Source organism: Prionailurus viverrinus, chromosome B2 (genome assembly GCF_022837055.1).
Source record: "Prionailurus viverrinus isolate Anna chromosome B2, UM_Priviv_1.0, whole genome shotgun sequence".
Taxonomy (NCBI): Eukaryota; Metazoa; Chordata; class Mammalia; order Carnivora; family Felidae; genus Prionailurus; species Prionailurus viverrinus.
Window position 1 is genome coordinate 109,708,214 of NC_062565.1, and position 26,464 is coordinate 109,734,677.

The 26,464-nt window shown below is 36.3% G+C and overlaps 1 protein-coding gene across 3 annotated transcripts in view; it reads right to left on the reverse strand.

The window, feature by feature from the left end:
* The window catches only part of TBC1D32 (TBC1 domain family member 32), a 202,462-nt gene that overhangs the window by 153,028 nt on the left and 22,970 nt on the right, over window positions 1–26,464 (reverse strand). For 2 of the 3 annotated variants that reach the window (XM_047859833.1, XM_047859834.1), the window contains exons 5-11: window positions 15,867–15,935; window positions 13,531–13,656; window positions 10,643–10,721; window positions 10,414–10,517; window positions 10,260–10,321; window positions 9,534–9,678; window positions 6,144–6,203 (exon numbers count right to left, since the gene is read on the reverse strand). In XM_047859833.1, coding sequence (XP_047715789.1) covers window positions 6,144–6,203; window positions 9,534–9,678; window positions 10,260–10,321; window positions 10,414–10,517; window positions 10,643–10,721; window positions 13,531–13,656; window positions 15,867–15,935 — 645 coding nt within the window. The remainder of the gene's footprint in view (window positions 1–6,143; window positions 6,204–9,533; window positions 9,679–10,259; window positions 10,322–10,413; window positions 10,518–10,642; window positions 10,722–13,530; window positions 13,657–15,866; window positions 15,936–26,464) is intronic. The other variant, XM_047859835.1, reaches the window with a different exon arrangement.

Sequence of the window (26,464 nt, forward strand, 5' to 3'; positions counted from 1 at the left end):
AAGTTGGACCCTGACTCCATCTGGGAGGTTATCTTAAGAGGAAATTCCAAGAACTGATAAGAAAGGCTCTCTGTACCTAAATAGTGTGTACAAACAATGAGATTTATGCTCAACACCTGCTTTCCTTCTGGGAGTCTGAAATCCTGGTATATGCTAGGCAAAAGATACCTACATGATCAATCCCCAATTTAAAAAAAAGGGGTTGGGGCAGAGTCTTTAATGAGTGTCTTTGGAGGACATTTCACATGAGCTATTATAATGATGCTGGAGGAATTAAGTGGAGTCACATCAGGACTCCACTGTGGGGGACAGAGCAAAAACTCTTAGAAGCTTAAGGTTGGTATCCTCCAGACTTCACCCAAAGCTCCTTTTCCCTATGTCAATTTCTTTGCATACTTTTTCTGTTACAATCATAGCTGAGAGTACAACTATACGTTGAGTCCTACTAGTCCTCCAGCAAATCATCAAATCTGAGGGGTGGTCTTGCGGACCTCCTCTGATATCTGTCTTATCTAAATCAAACTTTAGAGATCCAGATCAAAATGAAACTGCCTCTTAAAAATCTCGATCTCAAACTTGTATAAAATCTAAAGTTTTACCTTTCCCCAAATTCTTCCTATTTTCCTCCTCCTGTGTTACTTCTCTCAATGAATGATATTAATCACTCAATGAAGTCCTTACCCATCCCCTATTTTAAAAACCAAGTCCTCTAAACCCTATATTCTAAAAATAACAGTACTTGGGGTGCCTGGTGGCTCAGTCAGTTAAGCATCTGACTCTTGATTTCAGCTCGGGTCACGATCTCATGGTTCCTGAGTTTGAGCCCTGCATCGGGCTCTGGGCTCACAGCATGTAGCTTGCTTGGGATTCTTTTGTCTCCCTCTTTCTGCCCCTCTTCCTCCTCTTTCTGCCCCTCTTCCTCCTCTTTATGCCCTTCTTTCTCCTCTTCCTGCCCCTCTTCCTCCCCTCCTCCTCTTCCTCCTTCTTCTCCCTCTCTCTCAAAAATAAATGTAAAAAAAAATAAAAAATAAAAATAAAAACAATAGTACTCCCGAGTCCATATATTTAACCCAATTCATGCTGCCACAGCCTAAACTCATGTTTCGTTCATCTTTTGCTTGGATGAATCCTCTTCGTCTTTTTGCTTCAACATTTCTCTATCTTCATCTAGCACCTTCAACCCATTTTCAAAATTTTCCAAAGCCCTAATATAATGTCACTTGAGTACTTAACCTATCAGTGGCTCTAATATAAAAGCCTCTAATATAAAAGCCAATCTCCTAAATTTGACATATTATATAGAAAAACTAAGATCAGACATTAGTTTCATTCTTCTTGGATACCTCCATCCCAGCCATACACACATGCACAAACACAGAAATACATCTACCTCTGTAAAAGTCACCAAAAGTCAATTCAACATATGACCAATGACCAATTAATCAAAAGCAAATGCACTCAAAACCTCACTAAATCAACACAGTTAAAACTGAAACACTGTGAACAAACATTTACAACAAACTCAACACTTGTACTTCTAAAAGGAAAACGACTAAAGATTTCCCTTAAATAGGTCTATTTTTATGGAATTACACACTGCCCCAGGCATGAGTACATCAACTGTCACAGTCCCAATTTAAAATATCCAAGCGATTTTCAAACAACATCATTACTTAAATTAGCATTCAGAGAACCAACTTTCAGGAAATTTCCTGTGTCCAGTCACAAAGTAAGTAGAGTTTCTAAATGTGCTTTGTGTTTTCCTAAGCCTAAACCTTTAAACATGCTATTCTGCCGCCCTGACATATTTTCCTGCCACAACCTTAACCACACCCCTTCTCTTTTCCAGGATAACACCTACTCATTAAGAACAAAAATTTCCACATAATCCTAGTAAAAAGCTGATTGTTCCACAAATAATAAACCTCATAACCGAATTTAAATTTATTTAGCAAATTGATGACAAATCTATATAACCCATGATAACAGGTATCTGGAATAACAAGTTTAAAATCTTGTAAATCAATACATGTCAACACATCTGAAAAATATATTTCTGAAATCCAACCCATCAGTGTTAGCCCCTTGCTGCTGCAAAATGAGCTAATAACAAGAAAAACACTCCACGAAATATGTTTGTAGAAGCCAGTCAGTCAGCAACAATCTCACCTGAGCTGCCATCCTTCCACTGCTGGTATGAACTACTCTCACCTCTGAAAGTCTACCAATTTCTGAGTTCTAAGCTTTCCCCAAAACCTTGGAAGATTAAAAATCTGCTTTGCCTAACTTAAGCAATAAATTTGGCTTTATGTGTTATTTCAGATATTCAACAGCAGTCTTAATCCTTGACAATTCTAGCGCTTCCAGGCAGATTACCTTGAAGGCTCACACTTGGTGGCATTCTACGGGATCCCCAGATAAAGAATGTTCACTGGGCCCCCCCGAGTCCCAAACTCTGATAGTTCTTCAGATCTATGACTATGTGAGTTGGCCTCAACAATCTGAGCTCAGACTTGCTTTATTGAGTATTCATTGCTAAATTATTTGTTATCTTAAGATTTATGACATAAGTCTTTATAGAAAGTAGCTTTTGTTTTGCAGGGGCACCATTTGGTAAATATTTATGCTATTAACCAGCTTATTCTTCTGTGTTTGCTTTACTTTTGTTATTTGCACAGTCTTAACTCCTGTTTTATTTTGGTTTATCCTGCATCTACTGAATATACAAAAGACTGTTCCATAGAGAACAGAAGGAGGGATAGTCTAAGAAGTCTCTAATCCAGTGAATCAAATCCAAGCCAGCCCTGAGATTCCTGGCTACCAGCAACAAATTCATGCAAAAGCAACTAGTCAAATTGCCTTGGGAATCCTACAAAAATTTCAAAAGGATACTCCAACTTGTCAATTCATGTAACTGGTCATATATAGTTCTCACTAGCTTCTGCTTTATCAGAACCTGAGACATCATTCATAAACTTTTGGGCAAAAGTGTGTTTCATGTTTGTCTAAATTTAAGCTTCAACCTCCTTCTGATAGAACTCCTACTTCCTGGATGAACTTATTCTTACAATCCTAGCTCTTACACAGACCCTGGTAAACAGGAACAACCAAAAATGACTTACAACAATACCAGTATGAGTAATTTCTGACATGACAAAATAAATACTTCAGAGCAGCTCTAAAATAGGAGACAAAAGAGCAAAACCTAGTCAGTTTCCTCAGCTGATAACTCAAAATATAATCTCCAAGATGGTCTTTCAAAAAGGCTATTTAGTTCGCTTCCATTCAAACCTTCAGAAATCCATCCTCCCAGCACCCATCCCTACCCAGCTTTATCTTCACCACCCACTTCTGTTCCTTCCCCTTTCCCCTTGCTTCTTAAATATTGCACCTTTTATTATTTAGAAAAAGGTAACAAAACAAAAAAAGGCACATGCTCAGGAGAGAAAACAACCACATTATATAATATCCCCTTTAAACTGAAGCAGAAAGCAAATTTATAGTAGGAAAATTTAAACAATAGTCTTAAGAGTCAAATTGAGGGTATAAAGCATGATTTTCCTAAACCCCAGGAAAACAAAAATTTGCTGTAAAATTCAGGATTTTATTTGATACTTATTCTCCTGTACTATCAAACACATACCAGCCTTAATTGCTAAACCATAAGATGGAGGGAGGTTAAAAAACAGGGTACATGAAAAACCCAGGGAGAATTTAAATAACCTGTCAATATTTTTTAAATGACTTTGAGAGAGCAAGAAAAAAAGGAAATACACTATATAAAGCCATTTCAAAAGCTATGCACTTCAGGGTAGACTGGACAAAGAATGAAGATATTAAAAATAAAAGATTAAATATTTGTGCTGATAGACCAAATGTTTTTCAACTAGTTCGTGACTTTACAATGCTATGGAAATAAAGTTCTCAATTTTCTCAGCTCTTAAAAATCAACAGCACATACATAAATTGTGTTGTCTAACACTACCTACTTAAAATTTCATAAACGTCATAAATATAGAATAGGATAGAATTACATCAAGTGGCCTCTAACCATGTATTAGTTCTAAATTACAATGAAAGTTAAAAATACCCAGCTTCTCAGGTTCCTGAAATTCATTCCAAGTTTTCAGTAGCCACATATATCTAGTGGCCACTCTACTGGACAATGCAGATATTCCACTGTTGTAGAAAATGTTATCAGAGTGCACAGAGGAGAAGCTAAAGGAAATGCTTTAGCAGGACATCGTGCTAAGCAGGCTGCTGTGACTCAAGTCCTCACGCAAGGAACTCTTACAAAGCAAAAGGAAAATGCATGGAGTGGTCTTAAAGTTTCCACTGTAGACGTCCAAAATCTGATCCTCAATTTTGAAAAGTGGAGATGGATCTTGTATCCATTTTCTCCAAGGTTTCCTTTCAAAAGTTGGGCCATGTTTGCTTTAAAACTTACACACACACACACACACACACACACACACAGTCTTTACATATTTTGTAGGTTCAGGAAAGTTTTTAAGAGAATATGAGGTTTAAATCAGAATCTCATGCAAGTCTGACCAATTATGTACAAGAAATACTTGATTCAGTTGATAAAATACATAAGTTGTTTATAATAAAGTAACTATTTTCAGACTAAAAATTGATTATGGTATAATTAACTCTTTTTTTTAAATTTTTTTTTTTTCAACGTTTATTTATTTTTGGGACAGAGAGAGACAGAGCATGAACGGGGGAGGGGCAGAGAGAGAAGGAGACACAGAATCGGAAACAGGCTCCAGGCTCTGAGCCATCAGCCCAGAACCTGACGCGGGGCTCGAACTCCCGGACCGCAAGATCGTGACCTGGCTGAAGTCGGACGCTTAACCGACTGCGCTAAAATTTGATTATGGTATAATTAACTCTTAAAAATCTGTTCCTTATTTGCAAAGTTAATCTATAAGAAACATTTGCAATACTTCCACCCAAGCCCCTATGACAGCAACAATGAGTTATAGGGAGAGGGGAATCATTGGGTTTTCTCCCTTTCTCTATTTTAACAAGATCAGTTTGTGTTCATATGGCAACAAATTTTCATTTAAAATGGGAATGGGAGGGAAAGGAGATGTGGAAGGATTTTATTTCAAGTCATTAAACATTTTTAAACACTTATTACCTCTACAAATAAACTCCTGTTCTATTCAACATCCCTCTCTCTCCCTTCTGAAACTCAATTCTCTTGATTCTCAAACACAAAACAAGTTTTCTTTTTTCATTTTATGCTCTACTGCATTCACCCAGAAATTCACAACTCTAGGACCATTTCCCTTCTCCTGACTTTTAAACTCAAGATTCTAACTACATAAATCATATTTATCATTTCAAAGTCCTATTAGAACTTTTAAAGTATTTTAGTAAATTTCACATTTCATGTTTGTTATTAGACTTGATTTATTTTCAAAGTCTTTACACATTATTCCACTGATAGCAATAAATGTGGAACATTTTGCTAATATATTTTATAGTTTTAGTTTTTATTTGATGTAACTTGAATTAATTTTTGTAAATGCAAAAGCACGTATCATTCTGAGTTTTTAATACAACTTTCAGTCCAGAGCATGGGTATATTTTATAGAACTCCCCTACAAATACCTGACCTGAATTAAGTCACAATACTTAAAAATAGGGCTTGTTTCAACTTGCTTGTTAGCATCCCAATTTACTACGTAATTATGTATTTCCTAAATGTTATCCTGACTATTACTCAATTCTATACTTTTATCCTTTTATATATCACAAAATGGTAGTTTAAAAAAAATCACATAAAAGAGGAATTGTTTCAGGGTGCCAGGGTGGCTCATTCGGCTAAGCATCCAACTCTTGATTTCAGCTCAGGTCATGATCTCATGGTTCATGGGTTCGAGCCCCATGTCACGCTATGCACAGACAGCATGGAGCCTGCTTGGGATTCTCTCTCCCTCTGTCTCTGGCCCTCCCCAGCTCACACACACATGCATACTCTCTCTCGTAATAAACAAACATTTATAAAAAGGGGGGGGATGATTTCATCATCCAAGATAAATTATCAATCAACTTTGCACATTCAACTTATTACATCATGTATCTTTTTGTGATATTATTTCTCAACATAAGGACAGAAACAGACTTACCAAAGATTTATATTTCTTTTCAAGAAGTCTTAGTACTGCAGTTCTGCTATAATATGCATGCTAAAATTAGGAGAAAATGATATTTAATATTCAAGCTATACCACTCAAAGTCTGTTTTTCCCGAATCATTTCCAATAACATGAATTACCAATAACAGTTTGAAATTATTGTAATCAGTACAAAATAGGTTTTTCTATGTACAATGGATTATGAGCATAGCAATTACCAGAATGCAAATGATATGAAAAGAACCGTAGATCATTTATTGACAGACAAGTAGAAAAATATTCTATCCCTCAACTGCAACCAGTTTCTATGTTGTTACTTTAAAACCATTATCAACACACATATCAGAAGGAAAGGAAAGACACAAAAGCCGGGGTAAGGAAGATCACAACCATCACAATGAAGGATATTGTACTATCTACATATGCAAAAATTTGCCAAGCTTGAAATGCTCTGAAGCAATAGTATCTTAATCACTTTCTGCCAATCATGTATTTTAAATAATTCAAAGTGCCAAAAAAATAATTATCTCCTTAGAACTAAATATAGTGGGATTAAAACATACTTTTTATGCTTTCCACAAAGGGGAGACTATAAATGATATTAAATTACATTAAATATCATTTGTTTTCAATGTAGCTTCTTTATTTTACTTACTAAAAAATATTAAACCATGTTATACTTGGTAAAAAACTATCAGGATTCTGGGAAACAGAGTTTAATTAAATGGGTATGGTTAATTGAGGGTTAATAAAAACCCTGTGTGTTTTAACCCTAGTGATTTAAAATGTTTTCAAAAACAATTTATCTTTTTATTTTTTAACTTTAAAAGAGAAAGGTTGGGGCGCCTGGGTGGCGCAGTCGGTTAAGCGTCCGACTTCAGCCAGGTCACGGTCTCGCGGTCCGTGAGTTCGAGCCCCGCGTCGGGCTCTGGGCTGATGGCTCAGAGCCTGGAGCCTGTTTCCGATTCTGTGTCTCCCTCTCTCTCTGCCCCTCCCCGGCTCATGCTCTGTCTCTCTCTGTCCCAAAAATAAATAAACGTTGAAAAAAAAAATAAAAAATAAAAGAGAAAGGTTAACCAATGGTTCAACTTTTTAAAAATTTATTGTCAAGTTAGCTAACATACAGTGTATACAGTGTGCTCTCGGTTTTGGGGTTAGATTCCTGTGATTCATCCCTTACGTACAACACCCAGTGCTCATCCCAACAAGTGTCCTCATCAATGCACATCACCCATTTCCTCCCTCCCCCACCCCCACAATCAACCCTCAGTTTGTTCTCCACATCCAAGAGTCTCTTAGGATTCGCCTCCCTCTCTGTTTGAAATTATTTTTCCCCTTCCCTTCCCCCACTGTCTTCTGTTAAGTTTCTCAAGTTCCACATGAGTGAAAGCATCTTTCTCTGACTGAATTATTTCACTTAGCTTAATACTATCCAGTTCCATCCACGTTGTTGCAAATGACAGGATTTCATTTTTTCTCATTGCCAAGTAGTATTCCATCATATATATAAACCAAATCTTTTCTATCCACTCATTAGTTGATGGACATTTGGGCTCTTTCCATAATTTGGCTATTGTTGAAAGCACTGCTATAAACATTGGGGTACATGTGCCCCTATGAATCAGCACTCCTACTTTTGACTATGTTCTGAAAAGAAATTCTCATAGTGCATCCCTTAGACCAGAGTCACTACACTACATTCCCAGGCCAAGTTCAGCTGCCACCTGATTTGGTACATAAAGTTTTATTGGAATAGTTACATCCATTCATTTATATATTGTCTAAGGATGCTTTGGGGTTACAACAGAATTGAATAGGTGCAGGGACAGTACAGTCCACAAAACCAAAAATTTATTGTCTGTCCCTTTAGAAAGTCTGCCAACCTCTGACTTAGCTGAGTGTAGGATAATGTAATGAATTTTCATTAATACTAGAACACAGGAGCTAATTTTTTTACATATATATAATTTTCTGTTGGTTAGTGTTTCTGTGATCTGCTGCATACTCTTGAGAATCAAGTACTGACAATAAAATATGTTAAGTGAAAAAATGTATTAACAGAATAAGATTCGTTAAAGATCTAAACCAATAAATTTAAAAGTGTATATAATGTAACTACATAAACCAAAATCTTAATAGTTATCCCTGTGTTGTAGAAATTCAATATGTGCTTTTACATATTTTGTATACTTTCTATAATAAAGGTATAATTTGATAACTAAAAATTAAGAATAAAGTGTCAGATGTAAGGCATAAAGGGTTCAAGTTAATTAAATTGAGCAAACACTTATCAAACACATACTTTATAAGCCAGGTAAGGGCTAAGCTCTAGACAGAACTGTTTGGGTTAATTGCATTATACAGTTTACATAACAAAAGGCAAAACAAAAATAAAAATTAGCCATCAACTAAGTAATGTGCAAATTGTATGGAGCAGTAAATAAACATGTTGCTCCTCGTCATGGCAAGTCACGGGCCCATCCCTTTCCCTTCGCCACAGCAACAAATACATAATGCCTGGCAGACAAACTTAGAGGGACAAAGATGTGAGAATAATAAGCCAACACTGCTGCAGCTACTGCCAGACAGACAAGTCATTCCATAGCAGATGAGGGAGGTAACAGTATAAGGATCTTTAAAATTAATTTCAGTTCCAGAATAGTGATGAGCTCCACTGGAAATCACCAGCATTCAGGCATTAAACATTCTCCAAATTGCAGGTTCAGGAGGAAGCAAATGAAAGCAGGTATGTCTGAAAATATCCTAAGTCAGAGAAAAATGAACACTGAACTCATGTTCTACCACATCTGCTTAAAAAATCTGAAGTTTTTTGGGGCGCCTGGGTGGCGCAGTCGGCTAAGCGTCCGACTTCAGCCAGGTCACGATCTCACGGTCCGTGAGTTCGAGCCCCGCGTCGGGCTCTGGGCTGATGGCTCAGAACCTGGAGCCTGTTTCCGATTCTGTGTCTCCCTCTCTCTCTGCCCCTCCCCCGTTCATGCTCTGTCTCTCTCTGTCCCAAAAATAAATAAACGTTGAAAAAAAAAAATTAAAAAAAAAAAATCTGAAGTTTTTAGACTAAAAAAAGAACAGATTTTAGATAGGTCATTCAGGTTAACAGAGTCAAATGAATTATCATTTAAAATCCTATTTTGGCTCTGTCACTTACTAGGTAAACAATCTTAAATCACTTCTCCATACTTCAGTTGCCACATCTGTAAAATGGGGTAGTAATAGCATATATCTCACAAATTGTTGTAAGAGTTAAGTGAGTTAACATGTAAAAGTGATTAGAACTCTTATAAATAGTAAAAACTGGAATGCTATTCTTTGACACAATACAGCAATGCACTAAAAAGTAGACAAATATTCCATTTTTCCTTACCATCCACTTTTTGAACCACACAGCTTTGGTATCAACCAATGCAAAAAAGTAGATTGGATCCAAAATCTTTTGTGAGACAAGATGGCCCTGATCATGTTTAACGGATAATAAGGACAAAGTATTCTCCACAATCTCTTCCATATACCTTAAAGTTTGGGAATAAAACAGTTTTAGAAAAAAAAACAAATGCTATTACACACACACACACACAGAGTGATTTATTTTCTATTTATGGAATAATAAGGTGAAAATTTTTAGAAAAAAAACTTTTTTTTATGTTTTAGCAAATGGGATTCACACCCAATTTTTTTTCCTGTTTTTTAAAAAAACTTTTGTTTCTACTTCAACACTGGCTCTCCAAACTTAACTTTCCTTTTTAGACTCAACAGTTGGCTCTTACAACCTTATTAAAACTTTTAGAACTGAAAGGAAAAACTTTAAAGACCATTTAAGGAACTTTTCCAAAGTAGCAAAGACTAATAATAAAAGAATTGGAAACAAGGCTACAACATCCTCATTCAGATTTTTTGTAATAAATAAATGGTGTAAAATGGTATTTGCAAAGAGCCATTCATATAGCTAAGCACAAAATATGAAAAGCTAAACTTTATTAATCCCTCCCCAATTACATAAGTCAATTAAAACTGTCTCTATTCTTTCTCCTTGTAATGCACAAGGGACAGAAACACTCCTATATTTCATATTGACATAAATTAGGGGACTTACTTTTCTGGGTGACGAATCCAGAAAGATGGAGCCTCTTTCTGATATTCATTTAGAAGACGAACCTGAAAAGCAGTATGTAACAATTCTCAAAAAATTAGAATTCTTAAATATAGAACTATTTAAACAAAAATAAAAGCATATAGCAAGTGAATACCTTTTTAAGTAAGCAGATCACATTAGGATTACTTATATCTATACCAGTTGACAGAGTAGGAATATGATTTTCTCTAGAAAGAAAGTATAACTTCAAATATTTAGCTGAAAAGAAAAATTAAAAATATATTACATCATTCATTTGCAGTGTTTTCTGAAAAGTTATTTCCTATCCACTTTATTAAGCACAAATAAAGGAAAATGCCTTTTAAAAAATCTAATAAACATACCTAAGCTTGTATAAATTTCCTTGGTCATATGTAATGGTGAAAGAGTAAATGTCTGTGCATAGAATTTTAAAATCCGGTCCTATGAAAATGAAAAGATTTGTATCAGAGATTCTTATAATAGAATGGAGATGAAAAAAACACTTTTCACACAGTGAAAAACTTAGAAAATAAATAAAAACCTTTCAGAAATCTGAGTAGGAATGTACCTTTAAGTAAAAGCACAATCTTATGTTGGTCAGTAAAAAGTAAAATACATGGATGGAGAAAGAGTGAGGTTTGATAGAGTAAGGTACAATGTTCAGACAACAGCAGGAGTACTAAGTGGTTAAAAACAACAACAACAACAATCACAACAACAACCATTCTCCTTTCCAAATCCAACATTTGCTGGTTTGTTTTTTTTTTTAATTGCTTACATGGGTAGTTTCAGTAATTAGACATTTAGGACTCCGATATTTTGCCTATCTCCAAGAAAAGTATTATTTAACACATTTTCAAAATATACATTATTAGAACTCAAAGTAGAAATTATCACAAGGTAAATGAATTAGTATATGTGCTGCCGAAGCGAGCACAAGGTAAATGAATTAAATGATAATAGATGTAGCTAGAAAAGTACTTGGCCCTAGTAGGTACTTTAAAATAATAGCTATCATTTTAATTATGCCAACTTTAATACTGTGATGAAATTAATCCTAACAGTGAAATTCAATGTCCCATTACATAAAAACATAAAATTTCCTCAAGTGTTCTAGTCTGGGGGTGAGAGGGATGGGGGGGAATGACCTTGCCTATATCAAATGTTAGGATAATTTACTTTTTTTAAAAAAAGTTACCCAAATGACTAAAGTCTCTAATAACCCAAAGGAATTCCTACTGAACACAGGATATTAAATACTTTGGAAAGTTTATTTTTATAATTGCAGCAACTGATAAGTATCTGTCACACTTTTAAAACACTATAGGCTTCACTAAATTACATGGAAGAGTCCTTTATAGAGTAGGAAATGAAGAAACAGAATCAAAGAATCCAATCAAGAGTTTGGATCAAGCATAAATTCAAAATGAAAAGAATGCCATGCCTTACTTTCTACTCCAAAATGACTGGTTCTATTACCATCTCCCCTCTATAACAACTTCTTCCAATTTTAAGTATCGACAACACTCTTGTGAATAATCTGTAATAGCTAAACAAAACCACTTATATTGACCCATTAGGATATTCATGGTTTATAAAAATTATTATGTAATTTTTTAAATAATTAAAGGAAATTTGCCTGACCACTATTCTTTGTTAAGAAAAAAATACACAGAAATTAACAACTTCATTTCCTTTTAGAAAGCCTTGAAATGTTAAAAGTGACCCTGAAAAGTCTTTTTCCCTTCCGAAGTTCTTGGATCATTGAGTTTTTACAGAAGTCTGCATCATCTAGTGTCAGTAAAGCTGAACTACATCTGGGTATTAGGTAATTGGAACACATTTTCCCCCCTTATAAAAATCAACAAACCACGTCTGTTTCCAAACCACTCCTGTTTATCAGTATAATTATATCTTCATTGATGGAAGAGTATGATTTTCAACAGATAAACGTATTGAGCTTTTTTTTTTTTTTTAATAACTGCTTACTGTCCCACTCCTCTAGTAGAATGTAAGTTCTATGAAGGCGGAGACTAATGTCTTGGTCAGTGTGTTTCCAACATCTAGATTAGAATGCTGCACATTGTTGGTAATCAATATGTATCTGTTGAACAGCTAGTACATTTTAACCCTCATGCTAATATCTTTAATTTTGTACAAAACACCATAATAATTTTAAAGCAAAATTTTTCTTCACTGATACATCAATTAAGAAAAAGACCCTCTAAACCTACTTTGCATTTAAATGTGATACGGGATATAGCCGGATTTTTTAAGATTTTATTATTTTTTTAAGTAATCTCTACACCCAATGTGGGCCTCGAACTTACCACCCCAAGATCAAGAGTTGCATGCTGTACTGACTTAGCCAGCCAGGTGCCCCTAGCAGAATTTTTTAAGTCACATTATCGATATTACCAATAGAACTATACTTTTTAATATGATCTTACTCATGTAATAGCATTCCTGAGAAGTTATAGGAGAATTTTTTACATTCAATCATTTCTCTGACTTCATAATTTTATAATTTTTGGAATTTTCTATATTTGCTTTATGATTCATCTCAATTGTCTTCTAAACTTGGCTTTAGTTTTCTTTTCTTTTTAAGCAATTAAGCAATCTCTAAATAAACACTTAAATCCATAAGAAAAATGCTTATGATTCAGTTAGAATAAATTCTGATCATTTTAAATGCAAATTTTCATATGTCATCAATTCTCTCAAAAATGATTTAAATAATCTTTTAAAATATTTTTCTTAACTCCAAAACAAGACACAAATTGGATATCCCTTTCTAAGATAAAACAAAATGCACAAGGTACCTATATTATTATTTGGCAGTGAAATGTGACAGTGATCATTCTAATCATAAAAGAGTTAAGTCAATGCTTTAAAGAAAATCTTCACAACTCAAAAGCTGGAATTGAAATTCTATGAGTATTAGAGCTACTATTAAAATAATAATTCCATTTGCTTACAGAATGGTGGGAAAACAAATTTTAAAAGATATTTCTATAGGGAGCACCCAGATAGGTGGCTTAGTCAGTTAAGTGCCTAACTTTGGCTCAGGTCATGATCTCTGTGATTTGTGAGTTCAGGCCCACATGGAACTGCCAGTGCAGAGGCTGCTTGGGATTCTCTCCCTCCCTCTCTCTTGCTGCACCTCTCCCACTTGCACACACTCGCACTCTTTCTCTCTCAATATAAATAAACTTTAAAAATGCATATGTTTCTATAAGCATTTCCTTACACTAAACACAGGATCAGGATCTGAAAGAGACATTGTCAGTTTTTCACAGAGAGTGGTCCAATTTTCACAATTCAGTACATCAGATGGCGGAGCTGAACATAACATTTGCAAGGCTTCATATCTCACCTATAATTTAAAAGACTTTTATTAATACCCAGCCACTGGAACACTACCAATACTCCAAATATTAAACATCGAAAAGCAGTCTTATCTAGATACTTGTTTTAAAGAGCCAACTACTGAAAATCAAAGGTTCTTTACAAAACAATTTTGAGAACTGATTTTTTTAAACTAAGTGTTAAACAGAAAAAAAATAGATTGTTAATTTTACATAAAGCAAAAATTAAAACATAACTGTGTGAGATTCTAGGTCCTATATCTAACTGAATGAAGAATGGTGGCCGAATCTGAATCATCAGGGCAAGGTTTTCCAATGGCCTTGTTCCACAGACTTCCCTTACTAGACACCCATAGGTGGTCCTATAATTTGGGGGCCTTAATTTAAAAATAGCCTAATATGCCCCTAGTGAAGCATCCCCATTCCAGAATATAGGAACAATTCTCACAAAAGAATTTGGACTAGTTTTTGATGCTATACCACATTTTCCGACCTTCAAACCACTGAGATAGAAAGCAATGTGATGTAAAACTGAATTTCTGTATTGTCACAAAAAGCTTACTTCTTAATCATTCTTCTGAAAAATGAATCAGAGTTCCTTCAAAACAGTATGACCCAAAGGACAACAGTGGAAAATAGCCCTTCTCCAATCAGAAATGGAACATGGCTTCTGCCCCACCACTCTCCAATTAGTGAATAAAAACTCACTGATTCCAACCCATTCCTCAAAATCTGGTTCTTTCCCCTGCTGAAATAAGTGAAATCTAGTGGTTTAAAAAAGGGGAAGAGGGAGGGGCAGGAGGGAGAAGTAGGGGCCAAGCTTAGGAAACCAGACCCTTTAAATCAGGGTATCAAGTTTTACGTGAAAAAGACAGAATATACACGCACTTAAAAGTGTCTATATATTCATATGAAAGAACTCCTAAATACAACTGTATTTGTAATAGGGATTGGGGGACTTAGGAATGATTTCAGAAACTTTAATTTCTCCTTTTCAGTTAATTTTTAGGACAAAATCCCATTAAGAATTTACTACTAGGGGCACCTGGGTGACTCAGTCGGTTGAGCATCCGACTTCGGCTCAGGTCATGATCTCATGGTCTGTGAGTTCGAGCCCTGCGTCAGGCTCCGTGCTGACAGCTCGGAGCCTGGAGCCTGCTTTGGATTCTGTGTCTTCCTCTCACTCTGCCCCTCCCCTGCTCATGTTCTGTCTCTCTCTCTGTCAAAAATACACAAACATTTAAAAAAAATTTTTTTAAAGAACTTACTACTAGCAGAAGCATAATAAATGTTTCTGAACAAGTATAAATTTCCAAGTAATCCACTTAAACTGAAGACAATAAGATGTTATAGAAAAGTCGAGACTCATTTCTAGTATCTTTTGAAACATTTACTAGGAATCTAGAAAATAAACCAGAAGGTGAAATGCTAAAAATTATTATGTGATTAAAAAAAAAAAATCAGTGGGAGTAAATCCTAACTATTCATTTAGTTTAATATGAAAAGTTGACTATTTTCTATTTCATACTGACTTAACAAAATAATACTTGATAAATAGTAATTTATATAGTCTTAAAATATAAACAGGCACAACTCAATAGAACTGCTTCTTTAAAATCCCTTTTCCAGGGCGCCTGGGTGGCTCAGTTGGTTGAGTGTCCGACTTCGGCTCAGGTCATGATCTCACGGTCCGTGGGTTTGAGCCCCATGTAGGGCTCTGTGCTGACAGCTCAGAGCCTAGAGCTTGCTTCCAATTCAGTCTCTCCCTCTCCCTGCCCCTCCCCCACTTTCAGTCTCCCTCTCTCTCTCAAAAACTAAACATTAAAATCCTTTTTCTAATCAATGAACACGTGTGAAAGTTGCTCACATTTTCTAGAAGTAGAAGGAACATTAAATGAAGATAGTTTTTCCTCAAAGAAATCACTAAAATATTACACACAAAGCAACAGTGAAAGAACAATTTGGGGGACAACCACTTATAACTTTATCCCTTCAAAACTGAAACTAGATGTAAAAATTTCCTCCTACAAACCATGAAAATTCTGAGAGCCTCCCTTACTCTGTGACTTCTTATTTCAAGACTGGAAAGTCTAGCAGGGTTATCAGTCTAGGAGCATCATGATAATAAACGGCTATCCTCAAGAGAAACAGTCTGAGACTGAATATATTATATATATTATATAACTGACTAAACTTGATAGCTACCCTTTAAACTTACCTCTTTAGGTTGCCCAGGCTCCAACTGGTCTAAAATCAATTGTAATTTTCCTTGACAAAATTTGTAACTCTGTAACACAATTGACAAAGCATTCATTTAGTAGACTTTTAGAAGTGCTGCTATAAATTATTTTTTAATATAACTCCAAGCACAAAATGCATTCTGAGCAAGAAAAGGGGGTGATCCATTCTGACTTGGCAGAAAACTTGGAATTTGTTTCCCAAGGCATTTAAATGGGAACTGAATGTCTCAGGAGAACAGTGTACTACACATATCTGAAAATTATTATTTGCTGAGCAACTTCAATGTGTAGAACATAAGATTCAAAAGATGTAAAGCCAAGATGTTTTGTGCCCAGAAATGTGAAATGAATGAAACAGTAAGATAAAACAAGAAGGCACTGCTAGTACCCTAGGCATAGCTACAATGCTGCTTGAATATTTTGGTTCCTTTGCTTTCCTATACTTTTCTTAAGCCTTTCTCCAGGCCTCCTTTTTGGTGAAAACTTCCCGAGGTAAAAGTCTCCATCTAGAAAAAAGTTTATAATAGACCATAAGCTATGTTGGAAAAGGAAAGGGTCTTTTTCTTGATGAAGGCAGTTTAAATATGACTAATACCTAAAATAATCATCTAAAAATAAAACTGCCATTAAAATAATAGCTGTCATTTATTATCTTTTATGTAACAAGCCCTATATGATATAAATTCACAGTGACTGAAACAGGAGAAATATGAAAACCAAGGTTGAATAACTTTTCCAAGTCACAAAGTTATCAGAACTCAGATTCCCATCCACATTTTTGCTATCTATACTCTTTCTCTTCCAGTTAAGTACATCATGATGACTCAAATTTTTATCAGTTACTTCATCTCCAAAGTTATATATAATTATCCTTTCAACATTTCCACTTGAATGTCTAATAGGCATCTCAAACTTAACATGTCCAAGACAGAATATTTTATTCCAAACCTGCTCCTTCCTGAAACTTCTCCATCCTCCTAAATGACGTTACCACCCATCCAGATTTTGTACTTAGATCAAAACTAGGAGTCGGGGCACCTGGGTGGCTCAGTGGGTTGAGCATCCGACTCTTGATTTTGGCTCAGGTCATGATCCCAGAGCCGTGGGATCATGCCCCACATAGGGCTCTATACTTAGTGTGGAGCCTGCTTAAGATTCTCTCTCTTTCCCTCTGTCTCCCTCTGCCCCTCTCCCCAACTCATGCCCAGGCTCTTTCTATACAATTAAAAAAAAATTATGTTAAAAATAGGAATCAATCTTGGCTCTTCACTTTGTCACTTCCTATATCCAATATTATTAAGTTCCAGAAGATAATCCCCAAGTTTCACAAACCTTAACTCCAACTACCCCACACCACTTCCCTGCCAAAACCTTAAACCAAAGCACCATCGACTCTAGCCTAGACCACTTCAGTTCATCCTAACCAGTCTCCTTGCTTTGACTCATCCCATCCTACACCACACCACCATCCATTCTCCAGCAACAGTCAGATGGAGCTTTTCAAAGTTATAAATCAAATCCATTAATTTCCCTTACTTCAACCTCACAACTAAAGACCTCTCACATTATTCAGAATATAGGGAATTTACTTACATGATCTGGGCCCCTGATTCTTTAATACACGGTCATACAATTTTTCCCTCTGCCAGTCAGGCTTCAGTCTCACTGGCCTTTTTTCTCCATTTCTGGAAGATGCCATCCATGCTCACTTTAGCCTAAGAACCTTTGCCATTGCCATTCCTCCTGCTGGGCAACACTCTTCCTCCAGAATTCTTCATGTCTGCCCTATTATGACTTAGAATTTGGTCTTTTTTCACTATAGCATCCCCAATACCTGAATCAGTGCCTCATAGGCCCTCAATATACATTAGTTTAATACATAAATGACTCCAAAGTGAGTCTTCCCACAATGCTACATGGTCCCTAACAATACAGGGTTCATAACCACTTTATAAAAAAAAAAAAAAACATAACAGACCAATACTTCATTTCTTAAAGAGTCTCAGGTTTTGCTGAGTTTTCTTCCTTTCTAAAAGTATATAGTTCAACTGTGAAGAACTCTGATACATGTTACTTTTTAAAAGCACTATATATTAAATCTTTAACTTTGAATTTTTGTATTACAATTAAAATACTAAAATTTATGAATAATTACCAATGACAAACATAAGTACATGAATGTAGCAGTCTTGAAATGAAAAAAAGATAACATAGAATATCTAAAATAGTATATATATATATAAGCGTAAGTACTAATATGCATTTGTGATACATAATGCATATATGTACTTTCAGCAGTATATATACACATGCATATAAGTGTATAAAATGTATGTAAAGTATATGTGTATATACACTCATTCTACTCTATTGCTAGAAAAACTCCCCCCCCCCTTTACCTAGCCCTTTTGCCTCTCTTATAAACTTTATTTCTTCTGTCTACTTCCATCATGACATTTACCAGATCATTATCTATGTCTAAAATGCTGTCCAGCTTACTAAAAAGAACTACAGTTTCAAGGACATGAATCTTAATTGGATAGATGAAGTTTCAAATCCCAGCTCAAACTAGTTATATGACTCTGGAGTTATATGACTCTGGATCCTCATTTTTCACATCTACCTCCCAGCATCACTGTAAGAATTAAATGGGAAAATTGTAAAGTCTTTTGCTTTATTGTTATAAAATTTTTAACTGTGAAGTAAATTTCCTGTTTCTCAAGAAATTTTTTTTGGAAAATTTTTAATGTTTATTTATTTTTGAGAGACAGAGCACAAGCAGGGAAGGGGCAGAGAGAGTGGGAGACACAGAATCCAAAGCAGGCCCCAGGCTCTGAGCTGTCCACACAGAACCTGATGTGGCGCTCAAACATACAAACTGTGAGATCGTGACCGAAGTCAGATGCTTAACCACGGAGTCTCCCAGGCGCCCCTCTCAGGAAATTTTCTATGAAAAAATATAAAATAACTGACTCTACCTTCCAACTACCTATTCAAGACCAAAAAATCTAAAGATATATTTCATTGATTTCCATAGATTCCCATTCTAATCTAGTCTCTTTTTCAATATAGAGGCATGCTCTACAACAACCCTGATAAATGGGGAGCCAGACATTTTTTGAACATTCTCAACTACAGTGAGTTCATATTTGGGGAAGCAACCAATATTATGTCAAAGTAGCAGTCAAAAAGGGTAATTACATAGACCTTAACAAAATTCATTTACTTAAATGCTCTCCATGACAAAGCCTTTCTTTCTAATCTTCTGTGCAATACTCCAAACAAGCAACCCTTACTCTCTGAAAATGGTTTTGCCTTTTATTTAACAAAATGATTAAGGCTAATCAACATGATGATCCCTCAAATTACCTCCTGTTTCCCCCAATATTATTCTGTGGTGAGTTAGCCAAATTAAAAGATCTTTTCTTAGCCCTCATGATAGACTTCCCTCTAGCCTTCATTGCAGCTAATTACCATCACTTCCACCTTGAAATTCACCCCCCTCCTTAAATTCCCTCTAGCCTTCATTACAGCTAGTTACCATCACTTCCACCTTGAAATTCACCCCACCCCCACCCCCGCAAGTTCCTGCCCAGTGCATTGTAGTTTGGCACCTTCTTGTATGACCCACCTTTTGGTTTCTCCTGGCCCTCTGAAACTGTGTTTCCTAGGGTCTCGCCTATTTTAGGTGGCTTCCATAGGAATTAAACAGAGATGACTCATACTGTGTTATCCCCAACTTTTCTTGAATCCTGCATTTTCAACACTTGTTACACCACTGAGATACCTTACTGGTACTTGAAATTCAAAATCTTTAAAAATGTGGCACAAAAACAGACACATAGACCAATGGAATAGAATAGAAACTCCAGAACTAGACCCACAAACGTATGGCCAACTCATCTTTGACAAAGCAGGAAAGAACATCCAATGGAAAAAAGACAGCCTCTTTAACAAATGGTGCTGGGAGAACTGGACAGCAACATGCAGAAGGTTGAAACTAGACCACTTTCTCACACCATTCACAAAAATAAACTCAAAATGGATAAAGGACCTAAATGTGAGACAGGAAACCATCAAAACCTTAGAGGAGAAAGCAGGAAAAGACCTCTCTGACCTCAGCCGTAGCAATCTCTTCCTCGACACATCCCCAAAGGCAAGGGAATTAAAAGCAAAAGTGAATTACTGGGACCTTATGAAGATAAAAAGCTTGTGCACAGCAAAGGAAACAACCAACAAAACTAAAAGGCAACCAACGGAATGGGAAAAGATATTCGCAAATGACATATCGGACAAAGGGCTAGTATCCAAAATCTATAAAGAGCTCACCAAACTCCACACCCGAAAAACAAATAACCCAGTGAAGAAATGGGCAGAAAACATGAATAGACACTTCTCTAAAGAAGACATCCGGATGGCCAACAGGCACATGAAAAGATGTTCAGCGTCGCTCCTTATCAGGGAAATACAAATCAAAACCACACTCAGGTATCACCTCACGCCAGTCAGAGTGGCCAAAATGAACAAATCAGGAGACTATAGATGCTGGAGAGGATGTGGAGAAACGGGAACCCTCTTGCACTGTTGGTGGGAATGCAAATTGGTGCAGCCGCTCTGGAAAGCAGTGTGGAGGTTCCTCAGAAAATTGAAAATAGACCTACCCTATGACCCAGCAATAGCACTGCTAGGAATTTATCCAAGGGATACAGGAGTACTGATGCATAGGGCCACTTGTACCCCAATGTTCATAGCAGCACTCTCAACAATAGCCAAATTATGGAAAGAGCCTAAATGTCCATCAACTGATGAATGGATAAAGAAATTGTGGTTTATATACACAATGGAATATTACGTGGCAATGAGAAAAAATGAAATATGGCCTTTTGTAGCAACGTGGATGGAACTGGAGAGTGTGATGCTAAGTGAAATAAGCCATACACAGAAAGACAGATACCATATGGTTTCACTCTTATGTGGATCCTGAGAAACTTAACAGGAACCCATGGGGGAGGGGAAGGAAAAAAAAAAAAAGAGGTTAGAATGGGAGAGAGCCAAAGCATAAGAGACTGTTAAAAACTGAGAACAAACTGAGGGTTGATGGAGGGTGGGAGGGAGGAGAAGGTGGGTGATGGGTATTGAGGAGGGCACCTTTTGGGATGAGCACTGGGTGTTGTATGGAAACCAATTTGTCAATAAATTTCATATAAAAAAAAACAAAATCTTTAAAAATAAATAAAAGTGAACTTCCATATTCTTCTCCACACCGAAACCTCCTTTCTAATCCCAGGTGTGGTTTATGACACCCCATGGTCTTGTAGCCACTTTGGCTTGAAATCATAGCTAGACTTTTGACTCTATACCCACTCTGCACTACCCTCCTGCCCAAGTTTAATGATCCTATGTCTGTAATTCTCACATCAGTCACTATTTATTCCTACAAAGCCTCCTCAGTTCAGGCCTTCTTCAGCTTTCTTACCCACTCATGCCCTTCTGCACATAACTCAAGTAAATCTCCCGAACACATTTTTCTGTTCAGAAACTTAAAATGATTTCCTTTTACTTAAAAAACAATCCAGTTTATACTTTGAATACATTCATTTATTCCTTAAATATTTATTTGGCATCTACTATGTTTCAGATATCTATTATGTACCAGGCACTTGAATTTTATAGCTAGGGGCAATAATTAACATCTAATCCTTGCTCCATAATTTGGCCTTAACTTACCCTTTCCATTTACTCCTCACAAACTCTTTGTTCAAACTCTTCACATAAACTACAGGTTCCCCAATATGCCATTCTTTGTTGATTGAGAGCTTTTGTTCATTCCCTTGTCTAACATACTTTCCTCTATTGCTCTGATTCTTAGTTACAAGGATTCTTCTTTAGATTTCTTAGACACATTATTTCTACCTTACAACTCTGTTATTTGTGTACATATCCTCTTCATCTCAAGTAAGCTCCTTGAAGACATAATGTGTATATAATTAATCTTTTCACTTTTGCAGTGCCTATTACAAAATATTACACAAAGTATATGCTCAATACATATTTGTTGGGCTGAAGTCCCTCAATTCTACCATACTTGCCTTTTCTCCCAGGTGATAATACAAATTTAAAAAGCACAGACTTGGGGCACCTGGCTGACTCAAAGGGTGGAGTGTGCAACTCTCGATCTTGGGGTTGTGGGTTCAAGCCCCGCATTGAGTGTAGAGATTGCTTAAAAATAACAAAATCTTGGGGCACCTGGGTGGCTTAACTGGTTAAGCATCTGGCTCTTTGATTCAGCACAGGTCATGATCTCATGATTCATGAGTTTGAGCCCTAAGTCGGGCTCAGTACTAACAGCTCGAAGCCTGCTTAGGATCATTTCTCTCCCCTCTCTGCCCCTCTCCCACTCATTCTCTCCCTCATCCCCTTTCTTTCTCAAAATAAATAAATTTAAAAAGAAATAAAACAAAAAAATAAAATCTTTTTTAAAAAAGAAAAAAAAGCATAGCCTTTAATAGTTATTTGATTGGAGCTGCCTCATCAATCTATTTACTACCCCTTTATCACTTAATTATGAATTCTGTTAATTATCTTAAATATAGTACATACTGGGGCACCTAGGTGGCTCAGTCAGTTAAGCATCCAACTTCAGCTCAGGTCATGATCTCGCAGTTTGTGGGTTCAAGCCCCAAGTCCGGCTCTGTGCTGACAGCTCAGAGACTGGAACCTGCTCCAGATCTGTGTCTCCCTCTCTCTCTCTGTCCTTCCCTGCTTGCACTCTGTCTCTGTCTCTCTCAAAAATAAACATTTAAAAATTTTTGGAAAAAAAGAAAAAAAAACATAGTATATACTACTCTTTAAAAATGTTATTTAAGCAATGAAAACTTTTTTTACACCGGGCATCAGAATGAGCCTAATATTTGCCTTAACGGTTACCCTTTTGTTTTTTTAAGGTAGCTGCGTGTTATTGTGCATCAGTGAATGAACATCAATTGTGATAGCAACCAACTAATAACTTTGTTAACTAGAGCAAATTAGATAGTGTGTCCCATTAATACCAATTTGTTAAGATTTTTCAGCTGTTCCAGATATTTCTTAGATTGAAAATTCCTGGGGTGACTAGTATCGGCCCACTTGATTTGTAGAGCAACATATCTGTTGGCAATATCAATATAGGTACTTCCTATAGGAAGTTTCTTCCCCAACATATTTACATATGTTAAAGCATAAGCTACACAAATCATTTCTAGCACATTCTAAGGAGAAAGAGCAAGAAATAAGATTGATAATCTAAGACTTGGTCCTCTGTATAATCATATAGATCCTAATTAAAGGTATTTATATGCTAAAATAAGATTGGGATAGATTTCTTTCAATTGAAATTTACTAAAGATTGCAAAAATTAATCATTCTGTAATTTTTTTGGTAACAGTTATCATAATTAATTACAACATACACTAAAGAATATTCACATTATTCAATGACTACACTTAAATAAAATCAAACTACCCTCAAAATTAATGTACCCTAGAAGTCTCCAAATGTTTGGCTTGTAAACTGTATAAACCATTAAAATACAAGCAAAGACAGACAACATTACTGTGGTCTGAACAATATAACTATTGGAAATAAGAAATATATAACTATCAAACCTAATGATATTTCAGGCTTTAATATGTCTAAATGCACAATTTCTCTATATTTAATTTTAAAAATCACCCAATGATGATAAATAGGACAACAGCAAACATTTAGTTCTTATGCCAGGTTGTGTTGAAAATGCTTTACATACATTAAGTCCATAAAGCAACCTATAAGGTAGGTTCTATTACTATCTCCACTGTGACAGATAAGAAAACCGAGGCACCGAGAGAAGAAACCAAGGTTCACAATTCATCAATGGCAGAGCAAAACTTTATTTCAGACTGGTTTGTCTCCAAGATTCAGAATGACTTAGTTTCCTATAGAATAGCTTTTTCAAATTTTAGTGCTTCTAAAACTTTTTAAATTATGCGCCTGCCTTTCATTATGCCTTAAATACGGAACAAAGTTACTAATTCAAAACAAAAGCAATGCTTTAAAAACATTTTCAAGGGGCGCCTGGGTGGCGCAGTCGGTTAAGCGTCCAACTTCAGCTCAGGTCACGATCTTGCAGTCCGTGAGTTCGAGCCCCGCGTCGGGCTCTGGGCTGATGGCTCAGAGCCTGGAGCCTGTTTCCGATTCTGTGTCTCCCTCTCTCTCTGCCCCTCCCCCGTTCATGCTCTGTCTCTGTCTCAAAAATAAATAAACGTAAAAAAAAAATTTTTTTAAACATTTTCAAATGAAAAATGTACCTTAATTTCCTATGTCTTATGGTTTAACAAAAACAGCTTTCACTTTAAAAGTGCTGCCATGGAGAGGTAATAACAAAAATCTATTAATATTTTAAAGTATAAAGAAACTTTAGATATTCATCAAGAAGATACTTAGCACTGCTAATCAAAGAAATTAGTTTTTCTGGTGTCAGACTGTCTCAAGAGATAACTATTAGGCAAGCAAGCAAGTTCACACCTGCACCTACCCAAACCTCCCCAGCAATCCACCTGCCTCCAGCCTGAAATGAAGCAGCTGCATTATCAATGCTACCATCTTCCTGTTCTCTAGTTTCAGCTACCTTTCCCTTTCATTTCTGCTTCTAAGACTTTAGGCTCCTATCTTTTTCTGCTTATAAAACAAGAATAATCAAAATCTTATGAATTGAGGGTAACTAGAGATGGAAGAACTTGTGAAGTGCAGTTTGGGCTGTGTATTTCCTCCTGTTCTCTGGCTGATGTTGCTGAAAAAGAGGAGTCTTACAAGACTCCATAGCATGAAATCCTCAAAAGCAGAATTCCTCACCAAAAAGAGCACTGTAAAAGCTTTGAAGACTTTAGGAGAGGCCAGAAAATGGGTTGAACTCAAAATACCCTAAGGTTTGAGAAGTCCGGATAAAACATACATTAGGGTCCTTGAAAGCAAATACTCTCAAAGACAGAAGAGAGACCATCCACCCAGTAAAGGGAAAAAGCTACACAAAAAATCTTACTGGAAAAATTCAAAGCCTAGCACAAGACGGAGTTCAGACTGTTCCCAGGAGGTGGTTCAAGCACAAAGTTGAAGGAATAGTATCTCCTTTTCTATGAATTAAAAAACAGGAAAGACCAGCCCTGGCCTTTGTGTGAGAGGTGAAGACAGGTGAACTAGCAGGGATAGAGGCCCTAATACAGTAGTTTCCTATTGCCGCTTTAAAAATTACCATAATCTTAGGGACTCAAAAGAACAATGCATTTATTATCTTACAGTTCTGGAGGTCACAAATCTAAAACACATCAGCAGGGTTGTGTTGCTTCTGGAGGCTCTGGGGCAGAATTCATTTCCTTACCTTTTCCAGCCTCTAAAGATTGCCTGCAGTTTTCCTTAGCTCATAGGCTTCCTTCTATCCTCAAAGCCAACAACCGCCTCACTCCAGCGTCTATTTCAACCCACACAGTACCTTCCCTGACTCTGACCCTCCTGAGGCTCTCCTATACAGATGGCTGTGATTGATTATATTTGACTCTCCTTGATGAGGATAGTCTTCCCAGCTGAAGATCCTTAATTTAATCACATTAACAAAGACCCTTGGGCCATGTAAGCTAATATATTCCCAGGTTTGGGGGATTCAGACATGGATATCTTCAAGGGGTCCTTTAAACTGCCTACCATAGATACCAAGGATGGGTTTCAAACATAGCCTGTCTTGAAAGCAAATAAACAGTAAATGCCTTAAATAGGTTCACATTATGCAAGGGCAACAGGTTAATCCTATCCTAAACTCACCCCCTCCACACAGTGTACACCTTGGGGTTCCTTTGGAACATAATTAAATAGTTTGCACACTATAAAACAGCAAAATGCCTGTGCTGTACCACACTGAATATGGTTAAGAAAGAAGAAAACAAAACAACTGCAATAGAAAAGGACATGACTTTTAAAAGCTTAATGTATATTAGAGGTAATCCTCTTCCTTCCCAGCTGTAGAAAATGACCCAGAAAAGCTCAATTAGAAACCATACAGGACCACAGCTGAGACACTGTCTATTTTAGTACGTCTCTGAATGGCATCCACTTCAGCACATCCTTTAAGACATGAAAGCTAACATATATAGAGCAGCAGCAACAGTTCTAAGGACTTGATACACATTAACTCTGTTAACAGTCTCAACAACCATATGAGGTTAAGTGGTATTATCGTTCCCATTTTACAAATGAGAAACACTATGGCACAGGGAAGTTAAGACATTTGTCCAGGGTCACACAGCTAGTAAGTGGTGGAACCAAGATTTGAACTCAAGCAGTCTCCAGGTAGTATAAGCATGGAACAAAGACTTTAGAGGGTAAGAAACCAGGCTTAAATTCACAGTTCACTCCTAACTAGCAATATGAGTTTGGGCAAATTACTTACCTATAACCTTGCCTTTTTTTCCTGTAAAGTTGACTAGTAATACCTATAGTAAAGACAAAGTCAAGTACAGGGACCAATATATGGCAGAAATCTCAATAACAGACAGCTAGTATTATTATTTCT